Source organism: Triplophysa rosa, linkage group LG20 (genome assembly GCF_024868665.1).
Source record: "Triplophysa rosa linkage group LG20, Trosa_1v2, whole genome shotgun sequence".
In the NCBI taxonomy this organism is placed as follows: Eukaryota; Metazoa; Chordata; class Actinopteri; order Cypriniformes; family Nemacheilidae; genus Triplophysa; species Triplophysa rosa.
Window position 1 is genome coordinate 926,897 of NC_079909.1, and position 12,112 is coordinate 939,008.

Consider the following 12,112-nt stretch of genomic DNA (forward strand, 5'->3'; position numbering starts at 1 on the left):
AAAAAAAACACTGTACATCAAGTTCCTTTTTCACAGCTAACTAGTGACAGAGACCTGTCATTTCCATAACAACATGCGAGGAACGTGATTTGTCGAGAAGGCTCAAGCTCGAAAAAATCAAATGGCGGCCGAAATGCCCCTTGGAGGATAGTTTTGTATAAATGTAAGTTTAATTTTCACTTTCAACAACTTCTGATTGCATTTCTATCGAAAAATGAGTATGTAGTTTTTAAATACGTGATTAGTTATTGCAAAGACGCTCTCTGTTTATAATTCAAATAGACTTCCGTTATGCTGCCTATGGCTGTGTCCGAATGAGGAAGGCATCAAGGCACGTCCGATTCCAATGTTTGCTTTACTTCCTGTCTCCTGAGATACCTCCATCAGGTCGTTTTTTGAAGGCAGCGTAGAGGTATCCTTCGCTGCCTTCAATGTCCCACAATTCTATGTGTGTGCTCATGCCGGGAATGTGATTGGTCGAGCAGGATCGAATTAAAAAAACAATGGCGGCCATGAAAACTGCTATAGCACAGATTTGTGTAAATAAAGTTCTATTTTCTCTTTTTACAAATTTTCATTGAAGTTCTATCGAGAAATTACTATTGTTGTTTTAAAATATTCATATATTCATATATAGTTATCACAAAGTTTATTTCTGTTTATATTTCAAACAGAATTCCACTACGGTGCCTCTGAAGGCTGTCCAAATGTGTTTCTCGGAGCTGCTTTCATGCCTAGATGCTGCCTCCGAAGTCATTGCCTTATGGGACAGCGAGGCAACAAGTCAGCTGCCTAAGCTTTCAGACGCAGCCTTTGTTTCTCTGGGCTGCCTTCGTGCGTTAAGTCATGGCATTCGGCAGCTATTTGTAACCAAACGCTGCAAGCACTTTCGTCGACTTTTTCTTGTCAAAAAAAAAGTGCTAACACTAACACGACGTGATGATGTCACAAATATGCTAATTAGTTTGTGACATCAAAAAAGTACTAAACAACGTGATGAAGTCACAAATATGGGAATTAGTTCTGGACGTCACCAACGCCATAAGTCTGTCAAAATCCTATGAGAAACACTACAGGTCAGATGGCATTTTTATGTTTCCTAATATTGTATTGGAGTCCCCAACAATAGGTTTAAATACATCAAAAAATGCAGCAATTTTCTCAAAATATGCATTTATGAATGAACGAATCATGGGGCATTTATATAGCGCTTTTCTGTGTATTGCTGTACACCCAAAGTGCTTTACAATCATATGAGGGGGGTCTCTCCTCAACCACCACCACCAGTGTGCAGCATCCACCTGGATGATGCGACGGCAGCCACAGTACAACGGCGCCAGTGCGCTCACCACACACCAGCTATAGGTGGAGAGGAGAGAGAGATAGAGCCAAATAGTGCTGCAACGACGCGTCGACGTGCGTGAAATGTTGCTGTAATAGCAGTTTCTGTTCCCGGGCGTGTGTAAGTTAATCAGCAGAAGAAGAGAAAGTATAATACACCCGACAAAAAGCGATCGAGAGCCTCGGAAGCAGTAAGTTAGTGAATGGACGGAGGAATTCCCCCTAACGTTACCCCCGGAATGCGATCATCACAGCATGGACATGCAATCACAAACGGACGGAGAGGGGCACGTAGATGTAGACTTTCATAATAAATTACTTTGTAATGTAAAACGACGCTTTACATTAATGATTTACATTAAAGCTATTGTACTAGTGTAAGTTAGTGTATGTGAACCTTTGCAGATTGTGACCCTGCTTAAATTACTCTTAAACTTCAAAAAGGACTAACTATCATGAAACCACCAATGCACTTTTTATGTCATTCGATAGCTTTATGCGAGGAATAAACCAATATAGCATAATTAAGAAACTCTGACCTCCGCTGGTGCTGTCTGTCAATCTCCAGTCAGCATGCGTGTGTACGGTGACGGTCAGGACGCTACTCTTTCCAACATGTTCCAATGTTTTCATTATTCTTCATAATGACAAGATGATAGTCTATGGTTTTGTTTAAAATGTATTTTGCTAGAGACTGTGAGTTAACGTTACTCGCTGAGTAAAGCTTAGTTTATTAGAAGCACTGGAAGCGGTCTGAATATGTTGCGTCTTCATACGAAATAACTCTTTTTAAACCTCTGATTTAACTGTATACTGTCAGATTGATGCAACGCACTATGTGTTAAACATGTAACATATCATCTCTTCTCATTGTGTTGTAACTATTATTTACTTTGAGGAGCAAAATGATCCCCGGGACTTCAGAAGGAGTAGGTGCTTTAAGCGCATCATTGTGCGTCCGGGATGCGCATAACTGTAAATAACGAAGCGAATGCATTACTCAACTCAACTCAACTTTATTTATATAGCGCTTTTACAATTTTCATTGTTACAAAGCAGCTGTACATGAGACACATTGACTACAAGCAAAACAATCAAAGTTGTACCTGCAAAAACAAGAAAAGGTTGAAAACACAGAAGACAGACACACCCACACACAAAACACTCCACACACACAACACGCACACACACCAACACACACAGACACAGAGACACACACACACACACACACACACACACACACACACACACACGTACGTACACAGACAAGTACGCACACACACACACGCTCAGTGAGAGCACACATTTAGGATAAAGGAGAGAGAAGCACAGGTCAAATATAACAGATAATAAATTCCTATATGCAATATTAATTAAGTAAAACTTTAAGATTCTAAAGCAGCCCCCCCGGTCAGGCAGATAGTGCAAAAACAGTATGCAAACGGTGGCGAGGAACCCAAAACTCTAATCGAGAAAAAAAACCTCAGGAGAACCCAGGCCCAACCAGGGGATTCCAGTTCCCCTCTGGCAAAAGCTGCTGCCTCTGCACAAGCTCCAGAGAACTTGCACAACAAGGCTAAATAAAATAAATAAACTTAATAATAAAATAAATTATAGTTTAAGATTATCATTAATAATCTAATAGCATTTGAAATTTTGTGGTGAAGACATGTCAAGAGACCGCGTCCTTCTTTATCCAGCTCTATCATCTCAGCTCTTGTCAGGTCCCCACTTCCCATTCTCCGCTCTACCATCAGGTCAGGCCATGAACTGCATCCTGCTCGCTGTGGTAACCTTGGAACAATGAGACAAGACTGGCTGAGAGTAGAGTACTGTTCTGTACTCTTTGATGCAACAAGTACATCAGTTGTGTTTTTGGTTCCGGTTGATCTAACTAATGCAGCCTAAACCCTCTGAAGATTTATATTATGGAAGAGTAGTGTATGCAAGATTAAAAAGATGCGTCTTTAGTCTAGATTTAAACTGACAGAGTGTGTCTGCCTCCCGGACAGTGCAGGGAAGACTATTCCAAAGTTTAGGCGCTAGATAGGAAAAGGATCTACCACCTGCACTTGATTTTGAAATTCTAGGTATTACCAACTGACAGGACGCCTGAGAGCGTAATGCACGTGAAGGACTGTAATACAAAAGGAGTTCATTCAAGTACTGAGGAGCTAAACCATGTAAGGCTTTATAGGTAATAAGCAAGATTTTAAAGTTAACGCGATGCTTTATAGGTAACCAGTGCAAGGTTGACAGAACCGGGCTAATATGTTCATACTTTTTTGTACGTGTAAGAACTCGAGCTGCCGCGTTTTGGACCAATTGGAGTTTTTGTAATAAGCCTGCAGGGCAACCACCTAACAGTGCATTACAGTAGTCTAGTCTTGATGTCATGAATGCATGAATTAACTTCTCTGCATCTGACATTGACAGCATATGACGTAGTTTAGATATATTCTTAAGATGGAAAAACGCAATTTTACAGGTGTTGGCGACGTGGCTCTCAAATGACAGATTACTATCGAATAGAACGCCAAGATTCTTTGCTGACGACGAGGGTTTTATGGAACATCCGTCAATAGTTAAACAGTATTCTTGGTTGTTACTTATAGCAGTTTTCGGTCCAATAAGTAACACTTCCGTTTTGTCCGAGTTCAGTAATAAAAAGTTGTTACTCATCCAGTTTTTTATATCGACTATGCATTCCATTATTCGATGGAACTGCTGTGTTTCATGAGGCTTCGAGGAAATATAAAGTTGAGTATCATCAGCATAACAGTGAAAGCTAACTCCGTGTCGCTTTATTATATCTCCTAGAGGTAGCATGTATAATGCGAAGAGCAGAGGCCCTAAGACTGAGCCCTGTGGTACACCGTACTGGACTTGCGATTTGCGTGACACCTCATTGTTTATTGCTACAAATTGAAAACGGTCGGATAAATAAGATTTAAACCATTTCAAAGCTATTCCCTTAATGCCGACATAATTTTCGAGTCTATGTAGGAGTGTGCTGTGGTCAATGGTATCGAATGCAGCACTAAGGTCTAGCAGCACCAATAACGAGATACAACCTCGGTCAGACGCCAATAGCAGATCATTTGTAACTCTGATCAAAGCAGTCTCTGTACTGTGACATGCTCTAAATCCAGACTGGAATTCTTCATTGATGTCATTCCTTTGGAGGAAGGAGCATAATTGAGTTGAAACTACTTTTTCCAGAACTTTAGATATGAAAGGTAGATTCGATATAGGCCTGTAGTTCCTTAGTTCTCTAGGGTCGAGTTGGGGTTTTTTGACAAGGGGCCTTATAACAGCCACCTTATATGCTTTAGGCACATGTCCTAATGTCAGAGATGAGTTAATAATACCAAGAAGAGGATCTATAATTTCTGGGAGCATCTCTTTCAGTAGATTTGTAGGTATAGGGTCTAGTATGCATGTTGTTGATTTAGATGATCTAATAATTTTAGACAGCTCATCTTGATCTACGGTATAAAATAATTGCATTTTCTCCTTAAGGGCGCTGTAGTTAGTTTGTTCAGCGGGTTTCACTTCTGATTGCATTGTTATAATTTTTTCTCTAATATCTTGGATTTTATATGTGAAGTAGTTCATAAATTCATCACTGCTATGCTGATATACAGGATCAGAAGTCACTGACGATTTATTTTTTGTTAATTTAGCCACCGTGTTAAATAAAAACCTAGGATTGTGCTGGTTTTCTTCTATTAGTGATGAAAAGTAGGCGGATCTAGAAGTTATTAGGGCTTTCCTGTATTTTCGAATACTATCCTTCCATGCTGTACGAAATACCTCTAATTTAGTTTTCTTAAAGTTGCGCTCCATTTTTCGGGCCGCTTTCTTTAGAGCCTGAGTGTGTTCATTATACCACGGTGTGGGGCTGCCATTTTTAATCTTCTTTAAACGTAGTGGAGCAACTTTGTCTAGCGTTACCGAGAAGGTGGAATTAAAATTTTCAGTGGTAATGTCAAGATCTTCAACGTTATTTCTCATGATTTGAGACAATTCGGGCAGATTATCGAGAAACGCATCTTTGGTAGTTGAAGTTATTGTTCTACCATATTTGTAACAATGAGTTTTATTTGTAGCCGTAGGCCAGTGAAGCAAACATAATACCAGATAATGATCCGAAATGTCTTCACTCTGCTGAAGGATTTTAACGTCGTCCACATTTATACCGTAAGACAGTATTAAATCTAAAGTATGATTACGAAGGTGAGTGGGTCCTGACACATGTTGACTAATGCCCATGGAGTTAAGAGTGTCTTTGAAAGCCATTCCTAAGGCATCTGTAACGTTATCTACGTGGATGTTAAAGTCACCAACGACAAGGAGTCTATCTGCGGCCATTAAGCGCATCATTCTGAGTTCTGGGTGCGCAGGCTCGCTTTAACGCCACTCTGCATTAGAGTCTTTTATACGGTGATAGTTTTGTGCAATAAACAGAGACAGATAGTAGTATTTTTACTTTTACTCAATTACATTATGAGACTGAAAATAGAGTCGGATATTACTTGGAGGAAAAAAATACAGAGCATATATCATGCTCTAGTATATCATATACACATTTTGTAATGTTTTTACATTTACATTTAGTCATTTAGCAGACGCTTTTATCCAAAGCGACCTACAGATGAGGGAAACAATGGAAGCAATTGGAACAACATAAGGACAACAAAAAGCATAAGTGCAATAAAACATTTTTTTTACCTTTAATACAGTACTTAAGTACATAAAAAATCAGTATTTTTTTTACTTTTAAAATTAAAACTACTTAATTGAAAGAAGATGGTGATTTTAATGTAAACACGGATTAAAATGTTACAACAACAATATTTATTTATAAAATGTAGTGGAGTAAAAAGTATGATTTGCTTTATAATGTAAGAAAATACTAGAACTTATTGTTTATTTGCAAAGTTTGCCAAAGGATTAATAAAGTAATCCAAAAAAACTTTATTAGATTAATAAAAAATAATAATCATTAGATTAGTCGACCAATCGAAAAAATAACCGTTAGATTAGTCGACAATTAAAATAATCGGTAGTTGCAGCCCTAGAGCCAAACTGAGGTGATATTAAATCCACCTTCAGAGGGTGGATTTAATATCGCCTCAGTTTCTCTAAACCCCTCCCTTTCATGAGCCCACTGTGCTCACGGGGCTCAAGACAAAAAATCAATTAAGGAGCCATTGGCTCCTATAGAGGAAAAACACAGGTGCCAAATTATTTTTTTAAGAGCCACATAACATGAACTCACATTTTTAAATGACGTACTTTTAGTTACCCTGTTGTGTGTACATCTTCCTTCTCATAGGTTTTGCTCACATACAGTTTTTTTTCCAAGATGTTTTTCCTCATAAGCAAGGCCATACGGCATCTGCAGACTTCTCATGTTAATTCTGCGCTAAAATTTGGGGAAAATCTGCAGAATTGCGTGGAATAGTATGTGTTTACATTTGTCCACAAATATAAATATGTGTTCAAATAGTCAAAATGCTGCCTGTCTTATACTATATATTTTAATGCAAACGCTATATTAAGGCATTTACAACGAAAATAACACGGGTCCTAGAATGGACCCTCGAGGGACCCCACAAGCAATTAGGGATGGAGAGATTTGCAGATATACGCATATGTACAGCTGAGAGGTCTGTAATCTGGGTATAAAAGTATTAAAGACCTAGTGAAATCAAAATGAAAGTTTTTTTCCTTTTATTAAAAATAAATTAGCCTTAAGGACATCAATAAAATTGATATGCTCCTACACACTCAAATTTCCTAATTAGAAGATATAAGCGTTCAAAATTGACAGTCTGGCGTGTGCGCTCCAAAAAATCTAGAAATTCCATGACATCACGCTACACTTCAGCATCTCAACAAAGTTATTGTCCAATCAAATCCGCTTTAGAATCGTGAAGAGCAGTGTTGGGTGAGTTACTCTGAAAAAGTAATTAATTGCTAGTTAAATCAGAAACAACATAGGAGTGTCACTGGGGAACTACTTTCTTCTGCCATGAATTCCAGCATAACAGTTAAACAAACCTCCGCTACTATTTCCAATCACGACATCTACCATATCAGCTCTAGCGAGCCTTCTCATAAATAGACCAGAAATCTTACCTGCACAATCTCTACAAGTACTTCAACAGCCCTCCACCTCCCCGGCTCCTCTCCCCGAACTCGCTTTCTACAGCAGGACCCCTGGGGGTGAGCTCTGGGACCGTTCGGGCCATTTCCGAGCTCGGTGCACTCACCCCTATCAGGAGTAGAGTGTTCCGGGTTCAGAAGGAACCGGCGAGATCGGAGCCCGCTCCCTGGACAGCACGCCAAATACGCATACCTTACCTACCCCTGCTATCATTATTATCTGCATAGGCGAACTCACTAATGTTATTTCTCAATAATAACTTTACTGAAGCAGCACACCGCACATTTAAAAGAAGTGACTGTTTGCTGACAGCGATCTGAGTCTGATTATATGCTCCGGCTTCTCCCGAACTTTGTTAATAGAACATCATTTCTAACAGGAGTAGGGTTGGGAATCGAAATTCGATTCCAATTCTGGAATCGGATCCATAAGAAAGGAATCGGATCCTTTAAAAAAAAAAAATTGAGCAAAATTTAGAAAACAAACTGTTAATAATGTAATTTTATATTATTAATATAATTTTATATTATTAGTATTTATATTTAGAATATAAAATAGCTAAAGAGAGATTTATCTTCATTTATTTAAATTCTAAAAAATGTGTTTGCATCCTTTAGTGACATTCCGTAGGACAAACTGTGTCATTGCCAAGCTAATTCTTAATGGCCTCTCGGGCTGTACACGGAAAAAAAAAATCATTTTAAATCATTATTTCTAGAAGTTTTGTGGTAATTCCAGTCCAGTGATTGTTGAATTTCAACAAATCAAACCTCAGGAGTGACATTAAGTCATCCAACAGCAATAAGAAAGACTGACAGCATGACAAGACACATGAAAACTGAAAAAAATGATTTTATCACAAAAAAAAAAACATTTGGAACTTTTCCTAAATACATGTAGAAAAATGACTGTTGTATTGAATTTCATCTTCAGCACATAAATGCAAATAGAAACCAGATTTGTATTTGAAATTTGGGAGAAACATTGTTAGTAGTTTACAGAATGAAACAAAAATGATCATTTTACCTATAAAAACACATATAAATAGTCAATTGTAAAGTTGGAAAATACAGATTTTCAAATGGTCTCCTAATGTTTCCGTGGCTGTTTATTACATTAACATATACACATTTAGCAGATGCTTTTATCCAAAGCGACTTGCATTGTATTGTACTACGCTTTCAGAAATATTTCTAAAGTAAAGTTAAAAAAAGAACACATTTAGGTAAAGTAAAAATCCTATGGCCCTAATTTATCCATCTGTATATAACATTACTGTCTTTTGTCAGTTACCTGCCTATTTAAGTGATGAAGTGCATTTGTATTTCTCAAACATGATAACACATGTTTTATACTTGTGCTACAACTGTTTGGCCTGTGCTACAAAATCTCTGTAGCACCATTGCTATGTGCAGAAAAAGCCCCGCCACACCTGTATATGAAATACATGGTGTTATTGCAAACCTTTCAAAAGATCTGTGTTGGTGACACGTACCACTGTCTGTGTTCATGTTTTGTCTTTCAGGGAGGCCTGATAATGCTGGGGTCACTGGCCCTGATGGGTTGGCTCGCCACGATCCCTCACAGCCCTCAGACTGAGAAGAAGAGGTTGGCCATCCTGGCTGCCTTTGCTTTCTTAACAGGTGAAATGTTTGTACCATCTCCCCAAACCTGAGGAGTTTGACTGATATTCCTAGTGTAATCTGTCATGCTTTCTTTGAACAGGTCTGGGACTTGGCCCACTCATGGACTTTGTCATTGCCATCAACCCCAGGTAATTTGCCCTCATCTCAGGGTAAACTTTACATTGGGCTGCTATTTGGTTTTTTTGAGTAAAGTCTCAACCTGAAACACTTCAGCTGGGATGCATGTAATACGTTTAGCCATTTACTTACTCCATTAAAGTAATGTGTGTGTTAAATGATATTAAACTGCAGTATATATGTTACATGAGTGTTCTGTTTGTTTGTACAGTATCATTGTGACTGCATTTCTGGGAACCTCTGTCATCTTTACCTGTTTCACATTGAGTGCCCTATATGCCCAGCGCAGGAGTTATCTCTTCCTTGGCGGTAAATATCTCAATTACTCAATCTTTCAGAAATTCATAAATATGTATACAACTAAATATTAGAAAATTGCGACAGTGTTTAAATACAAATGAAATACAATGATTTGCTGATCTCGTAACACTTTTCCAACCTAATGCTGCCACCTAATGTCCCAATGTTATTGAGACGATCTGATGCCATGGAATGTACAGTGATCTTATTTTTTTCTCTTTTTAAACCTTTGATTTGTTTTTTTTTTGTGTTCTGGTTATGAACAAAATATGCATTTATGAATGCAAATGGTTGCATTCTGTTTTTACGTTTTTAAACTTTTGTATAGTTAATCGTGTTAGACCAGTGTTAATTTCGTTAACGAAAACTATGACGAAAAGTATTCGTTAACGACATGTTTTCACTGACGAAAACGAGACGATAACTAAATAAAAATGAATGCATTATAACGAAAACTGTAATAAAAATATACTGACATTTTCGTCAACTAATAAAAACGAGACGAAAATATTCTTGTCCCACCTGGCGGACATCAGATTGCGCGCATGTGCTGCTTATCTCATATAAACGGCAGAGAGAAGTCTCTGGGAGAAGGGAAAGCATAGGTGTCTCCACGCGGTTTACAAAGCGTCTTATTTTCCTTCACGATCGCCGGTAAAACGCCGCAAACTTGAAGCGCGACTGCAGGCGAGTCACCCCGAAACACATTACGAAGGCAAGCTCAAGTGTTTTTATATGCCTATGTTAACTTAACACGAGCTGCTGCATAACGTGAAATGCAACAAAGTCAGCCAAAAGAAACCAGCGCCGTCCTCTACTGATTATAGAAGTGATGAAGTGAGTCGAACTGTACATTCCAACCAAGTATGTAACATGTTTGCATGACTAAAGAAATGTAATACAATTTATATAATATGTCTTTTTGAAAGCTATTCTCATTCATTGCTGTCTCAAGCAGAGACAGTGCAGCGCTTACTTCAAAGAAGCATGCCATGAGCCAATAGCCTTTGAGTGTGAGCCCTGTCAGAGCGTTTCATTGGTTGAATGAACACGCCCAACTTAACGAGGCAATTGAGTCAAATGGGACTGAATGAACTGGAACATGTCGTTCATGGTCTAATACTCTGCGTTCCAACAATGCATATCTAGTTACTGAACTTTTCTGAAAAATAAAGGTAATGACCTGGTTTAATTTTATTCTAAGGTGAAGTAAATTATGTCAAAACAGTTGAATCTTTGTATGGAACATTTAATTACACCAAGTAAATGATTTAAACCATTTAGATTTTAGTAGACTAAATATAATGTATATTTATTCGACTAAAATGTTTTTCATATTTCGTCGACTAAAACTAGACTAAAACTAAAATGATGGGGTTGACTAAAATGCGACTAAAACTAAATTGCATTTTCGTCAAAAGACTATGACTAAAACTAAATCAAAATTTGCTGTCAAAATTAACACTGTGTTAGACAATGAGGATCTCAATATTGCCCAGAATAATTGTAATATTGCTGTAGTTCCTTAAAGACAGGTGACCCATTTGTGTCCATGCCTTTTTATCATTTATTACTTGCGTACAGTCAATAACAAGCGCACAAACAAGTCAAATGGGCTGTTTGACAATAAGGAACTAATTAAAACAACTATGTGTAATACAAAAACAGCAAGACTAAATAAAAAGTAAAAAATATAAAATAAAAATAAACAAGAAAACCAAACTGCAGAAAGCAACTAAATAAACAACTAAACTAAGGAAAACGAAATGCTCTAAATATATGAAATTTCATGTTGATTGATTTGTTTTGTGTTTTAAGGCACTTTGATGTCAGGCCTGACTGTTCTTCTGCTGGTGTCGCTCTTCAACATGTTCTTCAGCTCAGCTCTTCTCTTTAAGGTTTATGATTGTCTAGCCCCTGCTAGCCTGCACTCACACTGTACTTTATGAACCAGACCTGACCTTTTTAGTCAACTCTAATAACCCTGCACATGGACTGTATGAAGCAGATGTTTAATGAGTAGTTTGTTTTGTCGTAGGTTCATGTGTATCTGGGTCTGGCTGTTATGTGTGGCTTTGTGCTGTTCGATACTCAGCTCATTATTGAGAAGGCAGAGATGGGAGACAAAGATTACATCTGGTAAGAGTCTCAGTTTGCTCAGAATAACCTTCATGTTGCAGTCACACATATGCATTATAAATCTGTACTGTCTTTAAAAACACAAAAGCGTTATCAAAACGAGAAGCATTTATTTTAAATGAAAGAATAGATTTACTGTAATGTGCTCTGTGAAAGATGGATAACTGTTTGAATACGTTTTTCTAATAATGGTGGGGTATTGTTATAACACTGTGATACACATTGAAGATAAAAAACAATTATAGCATTTCACATATGCTGTTAAACTAAGTGGTGTGGCGTTATAATTAATCTTCTCTAGGGGTGTAACAATACTTCGTAGTACGATATTTTGTGATGCAAAAATGTTACGATGCGCATCAAAGAGAGATGGGGCTATTTTACGATATGTTTA

At 37.8% G+C, this 12,112-nt stretch overlaps 1 protein-coding gene across 1 annotated transcript in view; it reads left to right on the forward strand.

Annotated features, from left to right (window-relative positions):
- tegt (testis enhanced gene transcript (BAX inhibitor 1)) overlaps positions 1–12,112 on the forward strand; it is a 30,398-nt gene that overhangs the window by 16,295 nt on the left and 1,991 nt on the right. The window contains exons 4-8 of the mRNA XM_057361813.1: positions 9,042–9,159; positions 9,242–9,290; positions 9,491–9,588; positions 11,398–11,477; positions 11,618–11,718. Coding sequence (XP_057217796.1) covers positions 9,042–9,159; positions 9,242–9,290; positions 9,491–9,588; positions 11,398–11,477; positions 11,618–11,718 — 446 coding nt within the window. The remainder of the gene's footprint in view (positions 1–9,041; positions 9,160–9,241; positions 9,291–9,490; positions 9,589–11,397; positions 11,478–11,617; positions 11,719–12,112) is intronic.